At 48.8% G+C, this 15,035-nt stretch overlaps 1 protein-coding gene across 1 annotated transcript in view; it reads right to left on the bottom strand.

Annotated features, from left to right (window-relative positions):
• FADS2 (fatty acid desaturase 2) overlaps nt 1-15,035 on the bottom strand; it is a 45,982-nt gene that overhangs the window by 15,076 nt on the left and 15,871 nt on the right. Inside the window, exons 3-5 of the mRNA XM_038764745.1 lie at nt 14,463-14,660; nt 14,259-14,360; nt 12,911-13,036 (exon numbers count right to left, since the gene is read on the bottom strand). Coding sequence (XP_038620673.1) covers nt 12,911-13,036; nt 14,259-14,360; nt 14,463-14,660 — 426 coding nt within the window. The remainder of the gene's footprint in view (nt 1-12,910; nt 13,037-14,258; nt 14,361-14,462; nt 14,661-15,035) is intronic.

Genomic DNA, 15,035 nt, shown 5'->3' with positions numbered 1-15,035 from the left:
AGAGTCCACTGAGGATGACTAGCCACTGGGCACGCTCCCTGCCCTTTTGGGGGTTCTAATCGAATGGTACAGAGAGGGATCCCCAACAACACTTTGTCTACCTGACCTCACTATCCCACCCTTAACTTTGATATTATTTTTATTATTCAATAATGACAACAATATTTGTTAAGCAATTATATGCCAAGCATCGTCCTAAGCACTGGGGTAGAGACCAGGTTATCAGGTTGGACACAGACCCCGTCTCACTTGGAGCTTCTGGACTAAATCAGAGGGAGAGGGATTTAATTCCCATTTTACAGATAACTGAGGTACCTTTTTTAGACTGTGAGCCCACTGTTGGGTAGGGACTGTCTCTATATGTTGCCAACTTGTACTTCCCAAGCGCTCAGTACAGTGCTCTGCACACAGTAAGCGCTCAATAAATACGATTGATTGATTGATTTACACATTAAATATAAATATGCATTTATATTTTACAGGTAACTGGGGTAACTGAGGCACAGAGAAGTGAAGAGAGTTGCCCAAGGTCACACAGCAGGTAAGTGGCAGGGCGGGGATTAGAACCCAGGTCCCCTATCACCAAGGCCCAGGCTCTTTCCACTTGGCCACACTAGTTCCCTGCAAGGCCATGGGGATTCTTCTTCCAGACCCGGAGCGGGCCACAGACGTCCGCCAAATCCCTGAAGGAGGAAAGAAGATCCAGTGGGACAGGACAGGACAAACATCCAGCTGGCCCCCTGCCCTTTGTCCCTGGACCAGAAGCAGCGTTAGTGGCCTAGGCGGTCCAAAACAAACGATTTCTTTGTTCCTTCCTGCCTCCTCAGCCTGAATCCTTGTTTAGAATGCACATTCCTGTGGGATTTTAATTAAGACTCGGGCTGTGATTGCCCACGAGGGGGGATTTGGCCTTGTCAGGCTGGACAAGAAAGCCTCAGTGTGGGGCCGTAACTGTTTCCTTCCAGAGAGAAGGTCTGAAACAGGCCAGTGCTAGCTGCGGGCTGCGGGAATCAATCAATCAATCGTATTTATTGAGCGCTTACTGTGTGCAGAGTACTGTGTTCAGGAAGATGTGTTGAGGCTTTGAGCGAGCCCAGGCTACGATCCGGCAGCCAGAAGGCTCTCTGCTCCTGGAACTAGCTGGTTCCTTGGGGGTCCTCTCTATTTGCTCCTGCCCTTTCTGACCCGGGTCTAATCTGGGATTCGGATCCAGCTGAATCCGGACAGACGAGGGGAAGAGTCGCCAAGGTCGGCCTGAGGCTTTTACCCAGCAGATTTCCTCACACGCTGGTCCCAGGGATTTGAGTTGTCCAGCCCCGTGGCCCTGACCGAACGGACCATCAGTAGTTTAATTTTTAAGTGGCAAAATGAAAAGTTAATGTTGCTAGGTGCTGCATATAATCTTATCGCCAAATGTCCCAGGCTTTCTTTCAGCCGTTTTTAAGGCCTAAGATTGAAGTCACCAGGTGACATTGGTGATCCTCTGAGCTTGTAATGTAGCCACCTAGAATTTTAGTGGCCAGCCACGTTCGGAGACTTCTCAGTCTGTCTGGTTTCTGCTTACACCTGTGGCACGCTTCTCAGGTCTCCCCTCAACCGCTCTCTGTGTCTTTTGGGGGATGCCACCTGTATTTGTTGAGACCACTACTTGCGAGACCCCCTCCCCATCCCCCCTGCCTTACCTTCTTCCCCTCCCCACAGCACCTGTATATATGTATATATGTTTGTACGTATTTATTACTCTATTTTATTTGTACATATTCTGTTATTTTGTTAATATGTTTTGTTTTGTTCTCTGTCTCCCCCTTCCAGACTGTGAGCCCACTGTTGGGTAGGGACCGTCTCTATACGTTGCCAACTTGTACTTCCCAAGCGCTTAGTACAGTGCTCTGCACACAGTAAGCGCTCAATAAATACAATTGAATGAATGAATAGACTCCGAGCTCCTTGTGGACAGGGAACTTGTCCACAGATACTACTGTACTGTTCTCTCCCAAGCTTCTGTTACAGTCCTCGGCACGCGGTAAGAAACAGCGTGGCTCAGTGGAAAGAGCCCGGGCTTTGGAGTCAGAGGTCATGGGTTCAAATCCCGGCTCCGTCAATTGTCAGCTGTGTGACTTTGGGCAAGTCACTTAACTTCTCTGTGCCTCAGTTCCCTCATCTGTAAAATGGGGGTTAAGACTGTGAGCCCCCCCCCCCCCGTGGGACAACCTGATCACCTTGTATCCTCCCCAGTGCTTAGAATGGTGCTTTGCACATAGTAAGCACATAATAAGTGCCGTTACTATTATTATTCATTCAATCAATCACATTTATTGAGCACTTACTGTGTGCAGAGCACTGTACTAAGCGCTTATTCATTATTATCCACAAATACCGCTGATTGGCCATATCCCCTCACTGTTCCCTGAGCTCTGGATGTCTCCCCATTTCTGGAAATGCACTTCTAATAATGCAGTTCAAAGCTCACGTGTTGGTGCTGGATTTTTAAGAGGCATGTTAAAGAACGGCTATTTTGTGTGGACCCTAAAGAGACCACACACAATCTCCCTGGAGAAACAAGATGGTGGGCTAAAGTACTAGCCTTGGGAAGCACTTGGTCACCTTGCTCCCTCCTGCCTCGCCTCACTGCTCTCCCACAACCTAGCCCACAGACTTCGTTCTTCTAATGCCAGCCTTCTCACTATACCTTGATCTCGTCTATCTTGCTGCCAACCTCTCGCCCCCGTCCTGCCTCCGGCCCGGAACGCCCTCCCTCCTCATATCCGACAGACAATTAACTCTCCCCCATCTTCGAAGTCTTACTGAAGGCACATCTCCTCCAAGAGGCCTTTCCTGACTAAGCCCTCTTTTCCTTTTCTTCAAACAACTAACTCTCCCCCATCTTCAAAGTCTTACTGAAGGCACATCTCCTTCCCTCAGCCCTCCTTTCCTTCTCTTCAACTCCCTTCTGTGTCACCCTGACTTGCTCCCTTTATTTATCCCACGTCCCAGCCCCATAGCGCTTATAATAATAATAATGGCATTTATTAAGCACTTACTATGCACAAAGCACCGTTCTAAGAGCTTATGTACATACCTGTCATTTATTTAAGTGTATGTAGGTGTGTTTCCCCCCCTCCAGACTGTAAGCTCACCGTGGTTGGGGAATGTGCCTGCTATATTGTTTCACTGTACTCTCCCAAGTGCTTGGTACGGTGCTCTGCACATAGTAAGTGCTCAATAAATACGATTGACTGACTGACTGACTGACTGACTGAAATATTTTTGGTTGTTTCCCCAGAGTCATTTTATTTGTCATTTGTGACAAACAGTGGCCTTAGCCTCTTCATCCTGGGGGCAGATCAGCCCGTTGTTGGGTAGGGACCGTCTCTGTATGTTGCCAACTTGTGCTTCCCAAGCGCTTAGTACAGTGCTCTGCACTCAGGAAGCGCTCAATAAATACGATTAAATGAATGAACTCTCCCCCATCTTCAAAGTCTTATTGAAGGCACATCAATAAATACGACTGAAGGAAGGAAGGAAGGAATCAGAGAAAGGGCCGGACACATCAAGATTAGGCCACTGGCCAATCTGTGTGAGACCTTTCCGGGCTACACCAGTAGAGGGCACTATGCTAACAGATTTGGCTAGGGATAGTCATTCATTCATTCCTATTTATTGAGCGCTTACTGTGTGCAGAGCACTGTACTAAGCGCTTGGGAAGTCCAAGTTGGCAACATCTAGAGACGGTCCCTACCCAACAACGGGCTCACAGTCTAGAAGGGGGAGACAGACAACAAAGCAAAATACAGTAACAAAATAAAATGAATAGAATAGTAAATAGGTACAAGTAAAATAAAATAAATATGTACAAGTAAAATAATCTTTAGCTTGTACCTCCCTCAACGCCTAGTCCAGTGCCTGGCACATAGTAGGCGCTTAACTAATACCACCATTCATTCATTCATTCATTCAATCGTATTTATTGAGCGCTTACTGTGTGCACAGCACTGTACTAAGTGCTTGGGAAGTCCAAGTTGGCAACATCTAGAGACGGTCCCTACCCAACAACGGGCTCACAGTCTAGAAGGGGGAGACAGACAACAAAGCAAAATATATTAACAAAATAAAATGAATAGAATAGTAAATAGGTACAAGTAAAATAAAAAATAAATATGTACAAGTAAAATAATCTTTAGCTTGTACCTCCCTCAACGCCTAGTCCAGTGCCTGGCATATAGTAGGCGCTTAACTAATACCACCATTCATTCATTCATTCATTCAATCGCATTTATTGAGCGCTTACTGTGTGCAGAGCACTGGACTAAGCGCTTGGGAAGTCCAAGTTGGCAACATATAGAGATGGTCCCTACCCAACAGCGGGCTCACAGTCTAGAAGGGGGAGACAGGCAACAACCAGACCAGCTGAGTGAAGGAGAGGGGATTCATAAAAAATGGAATGGGTAGAAAATAGTAATAATAATAATAACAATAACGGTAGTAATTCTGGTATTTCTTAAGCACTTAAAGTGTCCCAAGAAACAATTACATTTGTTAAGCAATTATATGTCAAGCATCGTCCTAAGCACTGGAGTAGGGACAAAGTTACCAGGTTGGACACAGACCCCTGTCTCACTCGGAGCTTACGGGCTAAATCAGAGGAAGAGGGATTTAATCCCCATTTTACAGATAACTGAGGTAACTTCTACATTTACACTTTAAATATAAATATACATTTAATCCCCATTTTACAGATAACTGAGGTCCCTTCTACATTTACACTTTAAATATAAATATACATTTATATTTTACAGGTAAGTGGGGTAACTGAGGCACAGAGAAGTATATTCAAGATAATCAGGTTGGACACAGTCCCCGTCCTACAGGGAGTTAGTAATAACAATAATAATAATAATGGCATTTGTTAAGCGCTTACTATGTGCAAAGCACTGTTCTAAGTGCTGAGGAGGATACAAGGTGATCAGGTTGTCCCACGTGGGGCTCACCAGTCTTAATCCCCATTTTACAGACTAGGTAACTGAGGCACAGAGAAGCTAAGTGACTTGCCTAAAGTCACACAGCTAACCGTTTTTAACAGAACAAGGTGGGTGGAGAAGTTGTTGCCAACTTGTACTTCCCAAGCGCTTAGCACAGTGCTCTGCACAAAGTAAGCGCTCAATACGATTGATTGATTGATTGATTGGAGAACAGACAATGAAGCAAAGAGAACTGAAGGCCACTCAGCAGACAAGTGGCAGAGCTGGAATTAGAACCCAGGTCCTTTGAATTCCAGGCCTGTTTTCCCTCAGAGTCACTCTTGGGATCCTGATGGGAAGTGGAAGAAGACTGGGTCGATTGGGGTGGGGTGGCCACAGACAGCTCGCACAAATAGTTGTCAAGGAGACCCATGTGTCATCACATGTGTGTCACACTGGGCCCTCAGAGTAATGGGCTGATGTCACATGCACCATTTTGCATGCGCTGAGCTGGGGTGATCGTAGACCATTTCTCTTGGGGAGCACCTAGTATCCCAGTGTATTCCAGAGTCTGGGTTCCCTTCCCAGGTCCATGTGAAACTGGGGACCATCCTTCCCAGGTCCATGTGAAACTGGGGGCCGTGTCTGAGCCGTGGAACCTGGCAGTAGAAGGGAGTATGTTTGGCTTTGTTCTCTGTCTCCTCCTTTTAGACTGTGAGCCCACTGTTGGGTAGGGACCGTCTCTATATGTTGCCAATTTGTACTTCCCAAAGCGCTTAGTACAGTGCTCTGCACACAGTAAGCGCTCAATAAATACGATTGATGATGGTGATGATGATGACACAGTGCTGAAAATTTAACACCGTGTTGATAGGGGACAGGCCAGCTGAAAACCAGGCTGTCCACTGTAAAGCCGGAAGGATGGGCAGTCTTGATTGGGGGGTGGGTACCACACTGGTCCACGATTGGGGATTGCTAGTGGGGAGGGAAGGAGGCCAGACCTACTGACCGGGCAGGAGTTCAGATAGAAAGGGGAAGTGGGGAGAAGGATGAAGCGGGTGCTTTTTCACCTGAGGTTATTTCATCATCATCAATCGCATTTATTGAGCACTTACTATGTGCAGAGCACTGTACTAAGCGCTTGGGAAGTACAAATTGGCAACATATAGAGACAGTCCCTACCCAACAGTGGGCTCACAGTCTAAAAGGGGGGGGCAGGGTATGTTATTCCTCAAATATAGCATCCTTTTCGTAATAAGAGATACCTCAGCCCTCCTCCGCACCCTTCAAACTCCCCTCCTTCGCAACCACGGGAGAAATGTATACAGAGGGGCTGATCTTTTGGGGAATCCAGCACTGCTCTGCGGGCCCAGGTGAACTGTCTGTCACTTGCCTGCAAAGATTGACATGGGCGAATCAGAAGCAAACTGGCCTTGATGCTATTGAGCCTGACACACCTCTGTGGGGCCATTAATAATAACAGTAATAATAATGGCATTTATTGAGCGTTTACTATGTGCAAAGCACTGTTTGAAGCGCTGGGGAGGTTACAAGGTGATCAGGTTGTCCCACGGGGGGCTCACAGTTTTAATCCCCATTTTACAGATGAGAGAAGCAGCGTGGCTCAGTGGGAAAGAGCCCGGGCTTTGGAGTCAGAGGTCATGGGTTCAAATCCCGGCTCCACCACTCGTCAGCTGTGTGACTTTGGGCAAGTCACTTCACTTCTCTGGGCCTCAGTTCCCTCATCTGTAAAATGGGGATGAAGACTGTGAGCCCCACGTGGGACAACCTCATCACCGTGTATCCTCCCAGCGCTTAGAACAGTGCTTTGCACATAGTAAGCACTTAATAAATGCCATCATTATTATTATTATTATTATAACTGAGGTCCAGAGAAGTTAAGTGACTTGCCCAAAGTCTTACAGCTGACAATTGGCGGAGCGGGGATTTGAACCCATGACCTCTGACGCCAATACCCGTGTTCTTTCCAGTCGAGGCTACTGACCAGGGCTGGCTTCGGACATCCGGACACCCCGAGGTGAGGAAGAAACGGGGAAGGTAGACCTTTAGTCCCTTCTATGAGCTGATTTTCAGGGAAGATAGAGGGAAGCGGGCTTTGCTGCAGGGTGATTACTCAAGCGTCGACTAGGCCACAGTATGGTTTTCAGCTCGCCCATCCTCTGGCCCGCGCTAGGGCCGTTCGGGGAGGGAGGCGGGCAAAGAGACGGGCCGTGTTCTTCGGTGCCGCCAGTCGCCCCCCTCGCCTGCTCTGACTGAACAACTGGCGGTGCCACCTCCGACCGCTTCCACCCTTCTCTGCCCCTTCGGGACTCGCGCTACCCTGGAAATGGGGCTGAGTCCCTCCCAACACCAACTCCATCCTGAGGCTAGGTGGGTGGGTGGACGCCGGTCAGCTCCCACGCCGTTTGGCACGGGGAGGCAGGCTAGATGACCCCCCACGGGAACATCTTGTCTTGTCTTCTGCGTGTGGGAGCAGGTTGGAGTCCCGGGCTGGGTGCATGGCTCCGCCCAGTTCCTCTAACTGCTGCTGGAGAAAAGCCAAAGGACCGTTTCGGCCCGGTTCAAACAGCGCAACGCTGAGCCAGCCCTTTCTGACGGTTGGTTCCTTTTCTTGTTTGCTCCTTCCCGCCGGGAGGTAGTTGAAGCTTTTCCCAGGGTGGAAGGGGGTGCGGGGAGTGGGGAGGTCGAGTCACCGACAACTGGGCAAGCCAGCCCCGGAGGGCTATCCGGAGGTGACGGTTTACGGATCTGTCATCCCGGGCTTGCTGGGTTATGCCAAGGAGGCTGCGATGACGAATGGGAGATGGCGAGCGGAGCGTTCGGAGCGTCTGGGAGAGGGGCCAGATAAAAGGGCTGCTGCTGACTGGGGGAGTAGACAGCCAAGAAGCCCAGGAGAGGTCCTGAGCTGCAAAGAACACAGGCCTGAGATCAGAGGACCTGGGTTCTAATCCCGGCTCCAATGACTACCTGCTGTGTGACCTCGGGCAAGTCGCTTGACTCCTCTAGACTTTTTATGGGCAGGGACCTTGCCGACTAATTATGCTGTAGTGTACTCTCCCAAGCACTCTGCACAGTGCTCTGCACAAAGTAAACTGTCAAAAAATACCACCGATTGAGTCTCTGTTTCATCTGTAAAATGGACATTCTGTGCCTCAGTTACCTCATCTGTAAAATGGGGATTAAGACTGTGAGCCCCAAGTGGGACAACCCGATTACCTTTTATCCCCCCCTGGGCTTAGAACAGTGCTTGGCACATAGTAAGCCCTTAACAAGTACCATTATTATTATGATTCAATACCTGTTCATTCATTCAATCGTATTTATTCATTCACTCAATCATATTTATTGAGCGCTTACTGTGTGCAGAGCACTGTACTAAGCACTTGGGAAGTACAAGTTGGCAACATACAGAGATGATCCCTACCCAACAGTGGGCTCACAGTCTAGAAGGGGGAGACAGAGAACAGAACAAAACATATTAACAAAATAAAATAGAATAAATATGTACAAATAAAATAAATAAGTAAATAAACAAATAGAGTAATAAATACGTACAAACATATATACATATATACAGGTGCTGTGGGGAGGGGAAGGAGGTAAGGCGGGGGGGGATGGGGAGGAGGGGGAGAGGAAGGAGGGAGCTCAGTCTGGGAACCTCTTATTGAACACTTACTGTGTGCAAAGCACTGTACTAAGCACTTGGGAGAGTACCTGTTTTCCTTCCTACTTAGACTGTGGGTCTCAGGTGGGACAGAGACCGTGTCCAACCTGGGAATCTTGAATTTTCCCCAGAGCTTAGTACAGTCCTCAGTACATAGTAAATGATTAACAAATACAATAATTATTATTATGAGCTCCTCTCCCTGATCCAAACGAACTCAATACGGATTTCAGGAGAGCACAGCACCATAAGCACCAGAGTACTTTTTAGCCAGGAATAATATTTTAAAAAATAATAATTTTTATTGTCAGAGAGCACAGACTTCTGGGCCAGTGCCAGAGACACAACCATGCTAAGCAGCATGGCACAGTGAATATGGCATAGAGAAGCAGCGTGGCTCAGTGGAAAGAGCTTGGGCTTTGGAGTCAGAGGTCATGGGTTCAAATCTCGGCTCCGCCAATTGTCAGCTGTGTGACTTTGGGCAAGTCACTTCACTTCCCTGTGCCTCAGTTACCTAATCTGGAAAGTGGAGATTAAGACTGTGAGTCCCGCATGGGACAACTTGATCACCTTGTATCCTCCCCAGCGCTTAGAACAGTGCTTTGCACATATTAGGCGCTTAACAAATGTTATTATTATTATTATTATTATTGTTTTATTGTGAACAGACCAGGAGCCTGGGAGTCAAAGGTTGCAGGTCCTAATCCAAGCTCTAACACTTGTCTGCACTGTGACCCTGGTTAAATTAAATTTACTTGTACATATCTATTCTATTTATTTTATTTTGTTGATATGTTCTGTTTTGTTCTCTGTCTCCCCCTTCTAGACTGTGAGCCCACTGTTGGGTAGGGACCGTCTCTATATGTTGCCAACTTGGACTTCCCAAGCGCTTAGTACAGTGCTCTGCACACAGTAGGCGCTCAATAAATACAATTGATTGATTGATTAAATCACTCTACTTTTCTGTGCCTCAGTTGCCTCATCTGTAAAATGGAGATTGAAACTGGGAACCTCACGTGGGACAGGGACTGTGTCCAACCTGATTTGCCTGAATTCACCCCAGTGCTTAGTACAGTGCCTGGCACACAGTATGCACATAAAAAATACCATCATTATTATTAATCTGGCAGCTTGCAAACCCCCGGCTGGCTGCTTAGGGGTTTCCAAGGTGTGCTCGCCCTGAGGGTATTCTGGCCAATCAATCAATCGTATTTCATCATCATCATCATCATCATCAATCGTATTTATTGAGCGCTTACTATGTGCAGAGCACTGTACTAAGCGCTTGGGAAGTACAAATTGGCAAAATATAGAGACAGTCCCTACCCAACAGTGGGCTCACAGTCTAAAAGGGGAAGACAGAGTACAAACCAAACATACTAACAAAATAAAATAAATAGAATAGATATGTACAAGTAAAATAAATAGAGTAATAAATATGTACAAACATATATACATATATACAGGTGCTGTGGAGAAGGGAAGGAGGTAAGAAGGGGGGGATGGAGGGGGGCGAGGGGGGAGAGGAAGGAAGGGGCTCAGTCTGGGAAGGCCTCCTGGAGGAGGTGAGCTCTCAATAGGGCCTTGAAGGGAGGAAATTTACTGAGCGCTTACTGTGTGCACAGCACTGTACTAAGCGCTTCGGAAGTACAAGTTGGCAACATATAGAGACGGTCCCTACCCAACAGTGGGCTCACAGTCTAAAAGACCACTTCGTTCTGACAGTGATTCCCACGAGGAAGCCAGATGAGCCGAATACGCTGGAGGCCATTGCTAGAAATACTGGGTTGGAGTGGTGGCTCTGGCTTGCCCCGGGCCACCTTTCGGACTCAGTTGTGTGGCTCTGGAGATCAAAGCCATTTATTGAATGCTTACTGTGTGCACAGCACTCGACTAGATGCTTGGGAGAGTCCAATACCTACAGCTATCAATAGAAAACAAGCGGTCTGCAGAGTTGAAAGCCTTGTTCCTTCCTTATCAGAGGCCAACATGCTATCCAATTCCTTTGCCTCATCTCTGGCCTCAAAATCAACTGTTTCTCAGCAAAGACATCGTATATTTTTGCAGGGAGTGAGATCTCTGCTAAGCCCAGGCCAGCACAATCTACCACTTTCAAAACGTATTACTTTTTTTAACTCGTCACCTGGCTGCCATGCTCCTCATTTGACAGAGAAGCAGCGTGGCTCAGTGGAAGGAGCCCGGGCTTTGGAGTCGGAGGTCATGGGTTCAAATCCCGGCTCCACCAACTGTCAGCTGCGTGACTTTGGGCAAGTCACTTAACTTCTCTGTGCATCAAGTTACCTCATCTGTAAAATGGGGATTACGACTGTGAGCCCCCCGTGGGTCAACCTGATGACCTTGTAACCTCCCCAGTGCTTAGAACAGTGCTTTGCACATAGTAAGCGCTCAATAAATGCCATCATTATTATTATTATTATAAAGAAGTCCACATTTTATTCCCCAAAGGGTAACACTCCTTCTCCTCCAAACACAGAAGGGAACACACAGAGACATAGCTGAGCCACTCAGAGAAAGACAGAGAGCCAAGGAGACAGATAAAGAGAGAGACAGAGAGAGAAAGAGAGAACAAACCAGCATGGTTCACAGAGTCAAAAGACCCAGGTTCTGGGGCTAGCTCTGCCCCTTTCCTGGTGTGTGACCTTGGGCAAGTCACTTAGCTTTTCGCTGCCTCAGTTTCCTCATCTATGAAACGGAGATAAAATACATCCCTCTTCGAAGGTGAACTCCGAGAGGAACAGGGATGGTGTCTGGCCAGATTATCCTGTCTCGATCTCGGTGATTGTACAGAGTTAAATGCTTAATAAATAATCACCATTATTAAAGCCAGGCCTCTGGCAGATAAGAGAGAGCAAAAGAACTAAATGTCATCATTATTAATCCAATACCATCCAAGGTAGGGGAAGAGAGAGAGGAGAGTGAGAGAGAGCAGGCAGCCGAGAGTGGAACATCCCATTTCCTTCTACTTTCAGAAAGAGCTGCCTTCATAGCCACCGGTGTCCCTTTCCCAAGGCCCGTACACACCCATCACAACACTGGCTTTCTTCATCTCGAGGTGCTGAGGACTCGCTCTGCGGAGACTGCGGTGCTTTTCAAGGCTGGTGTAATGGGGCCTCCGGGATATAAGATTGCTTTTATCCGCTCAAAAACGGCAAGCTCTAACCTGATCAGCCATCCCTAGAAGGGCCATCTTCCCTGGCAGGGGGATGGGCCCAGACCCCCGGGGGTCCTTCAGATGGATGGAAAGGGGGAGTCTGTGGGAAGGGGAGGGAGCGACTCTGACGCTCTCCCAGCTGTTGCCTGTATTGCCATCTGTCAGGATAGAAACAACTCCTGAGCCACACTGGAGGAGGAGGAACGGGCCCCAGGCCCCCCAAAACAACAATTAAGCCCAAGCAGATAGGGCAAGCCCAGCCCGGGCACCTGGAAACTCGAGAGGCAGTGTGGACTAATGGATAGAGCATAGGCCTGGGAATCAGAGGACCTGGTCACAGCTCCGGCCATTTGTCCGCTGTGAGACCGTGAGCAAGTCACTTCACTTCTCTGTGCCTCAGTTCCCTCTTCTGTAAAATAGGGATTAAGACCGTGAGCCCTATGTGGGGATATGAACTGTGTCTAACTTTCCATTCATTCATTCAATCGTATTTATTGAGCGCTAACTGTGTGCAGAGCACTGTACTAAGCGCTTGGGAAGGACAAGTTGGCGACATATACAGACGGTCCCTACCCAACAACGGGCTTACGGTCTAGACGGGGGAGACAGATGACAAAACATGTGGACGGGTGTCAATTCGTCAGAATAAATAGAATTAAAGCTAAATGCACATCATTAACAAAATAAATAGAATAGTAAATATGTACAAGTAGAATAGAGTAATAAATCTGTACAAACATATATACAGGTGCTGTGGGGAGGGGCAGGAGGTAGGGCCGGGGTGGGGGGATGGGGAGGAGGAGAGGAAAAAAGGGGGCTCAGTCTGGGAAGGTCTCTTGGAGGAGGTGAGCTTTCAGTAGGGCTTTGAAGGGAGGAAGAGAACTGTGGAGGAAGGGCATTCCAGATCAGGGGGAGGATGTGGGCCAGGATTTATCTAATACCGACCCCAGTACTTAGTACAGTTCCTGGCACATAGTAAGTGCTTAACAAATACCATTTAATTAAAAAGAAAAGCTAGAGCCTGGGGCGGGTCACTGCTGCCGACTACATGGACTTGGAAGCAAGATCGCTGCTCACCCCATCTCTTCCCCTTACCTCGACAGGTTGCCAGTCGCCCAGGACAAACACATGCAGCATGTTCACATCTGGATCCTTCTGGAAGATGTTGGGCTTCGCGTGGTGCTGGAAATGGCGGTGGTTCCACCAGTTGGCGGAGGCGCCCTGGAGGCGGGGAGAGACGAGAGCGTTGGGGTCTGCGGTGGGGCCTGGCCCACACTCACTGACCGACAACCCACTCTCCGTGGAGTGGGCATCCAACTAGGTAGCGATAAGCATCCCCAAACTGCACAAACACGCTTCCCTCCCTCTGCATCTCTGCCCTCTAGAGAAGCAGCATGACATAGTGGATAGTGCCCGGGTTTGGGAGTCAGAAGGACCTAATAATAACTGCTTTGTCCAAGGTCCCAGAACTGGTCAGCAGTCCAGTCGCTGACACCTGACTCCAGTTCTCTGTTGCACGGTTGGGTTTGATCTCAGGCCACAGGTGGGTCTCCATCAGAGATCGTTCCCAGCCATTCCAGATCCCTCCAAGGGCTGGAGCTCAGGCAGCTTGGTTTTCCCCTCTGCTGTTGCCCTAAGAGTCGCCTGAGAGCTGAGAGAGTGATTCAAGCACAGAATCCCTTTCCTCAGGCCTGAGCAGGAGCCAAATAGCAGCAGACAATCTGTCCTTTTTACCAAAAGATAAAATGCCTGGAAAGGGAACGCTACTTCCTAATGTCTGCAGCTGCAGAGAATGGGAAAGACAACAAAGGGCTGGACTGTGCTGCCGGAAAGAAACCAATTTTTCACATTGGCTCCTTCCCTTGAAACTCGGTCCGTAAGTAATCCAGAGGGCAGTTCGCTGCTTCCATCCCCCTGACTCGCTTTTGGTTTCCACCTGCCTGGAGACAGGGGGCTGGACTGGACTGTTTGTGGAGTCTTTCTCATGATTCAGACTTGGAGACTAAGCGGGCAGAGCCTCATCCCATAGCCCCTGCCAGGAATTTGAAAAGGGGAAGGGTCTCGCAGTCTGCGGGGCGGCGGATGGTGGAACCCAAAGCTGGAGTGGCAACGGGCTGAAGGAGGGAGGCTCTGGCCTTTGGGCCTCTTTTGGGGTCCGTGTATCCTCTGACATGCCACTGGTATCCACTGGCATCCAGTCAGTCAGTCATATTTACCGTGTGCACAGTACTAAGCACTTGGGAGAGTACAATACAACAACGTAACAGGCACATGCCCTGTCCACAATGAGCTAACAGTCTAGAAATGAAATAGACAATATAAATAAATAAATTACAAGGGGTCCCAAGGGATGACACCAATCTCTACGAGGAACTGAGATGGAACCAGTGCCCCTCCCGGCCCCACCCACGGCAGAGGACAACCTCTGGCTGATCCCATTTACCTTCAGGTGGCCAATCACAAATTTGTGGACTATGTGGTTCCACGAGGACTTCTTGTAGACGGAGAGGTGTCCGTAGTCATGCTGTAGCCATCCAGCTTGAGCCTGGGGATGAAGGAGAACAGGACTTCCAGGATAGTGGCAGGCGCGAGGGGGTCGGGGGAGGTGGGAGGGGCCGGACCCCGATGCCTCTGAGGGAGCCCTCACCTGGGAGGTTGCCAAGATGAAAGCCGCGAGGATGGTGGAAATCCAGCCGGTGCCAAAGTAAGAGACTGTGAACCACGCCAGCCCCTCCAGGGCAAAGATGTGTCCCAGGAGAAGGAAGTAGAACAGGTGGTTGGCCTTGAAGAGATTCATGTCCTCCGCCGTCTGTCTCAGGGCGCGGAAATCTTGTGTGATTTGGGTCTGTCAAACAAGAGCGCACCATGGGGCGGGGCGGATCATGAGAGCCAAAGACCTGGCGGCTCCCTCGGGAGCCCGGCCCGGTGGGGCCACTTTCTCTGGGAACAAGGCCACTTTCTCTGGGAACAATACCAAGCGTTTTTAATCACTTCTCTCATCTTATCTACACATCATCCCTGCGAGGTAGGGAATGGTAGGCGTGTTTCCATTTTACATACAAGGAAACAAGGGCACGGAGCGGTTAGGTGACTTGCCCACGGCCACATGGTAGGCCGACGGCAGAGCTGGAACCAGAATTCTGTCCACCGGGCCGGCCCATTACTTACCAAGAGAAAAGCAATAAGTCTCTCGCTCCACTCCATGTGGGGCTTCCCCTCT

Source organism: Tachyglossus aculeatus, chromosome 22 (assembly GCF_015852505.1).
Source record: "Tachyglossus aculeatus isolate mTacAcu1 chromosome 22, mTacAcu1.pri, whole genome shotgun sequence".
Lineage (NCBI taxonomy): Eukaryota > Metazoa > Chordata > Mammalia > Monotremata > Tachyglossidae > Tachyglossus > Tachyglossus aculeatus.
Note: the sequence above shows the minus strand (reverse complement) of the source record. Positions and strands in the feature narration are given on the sequence as shown.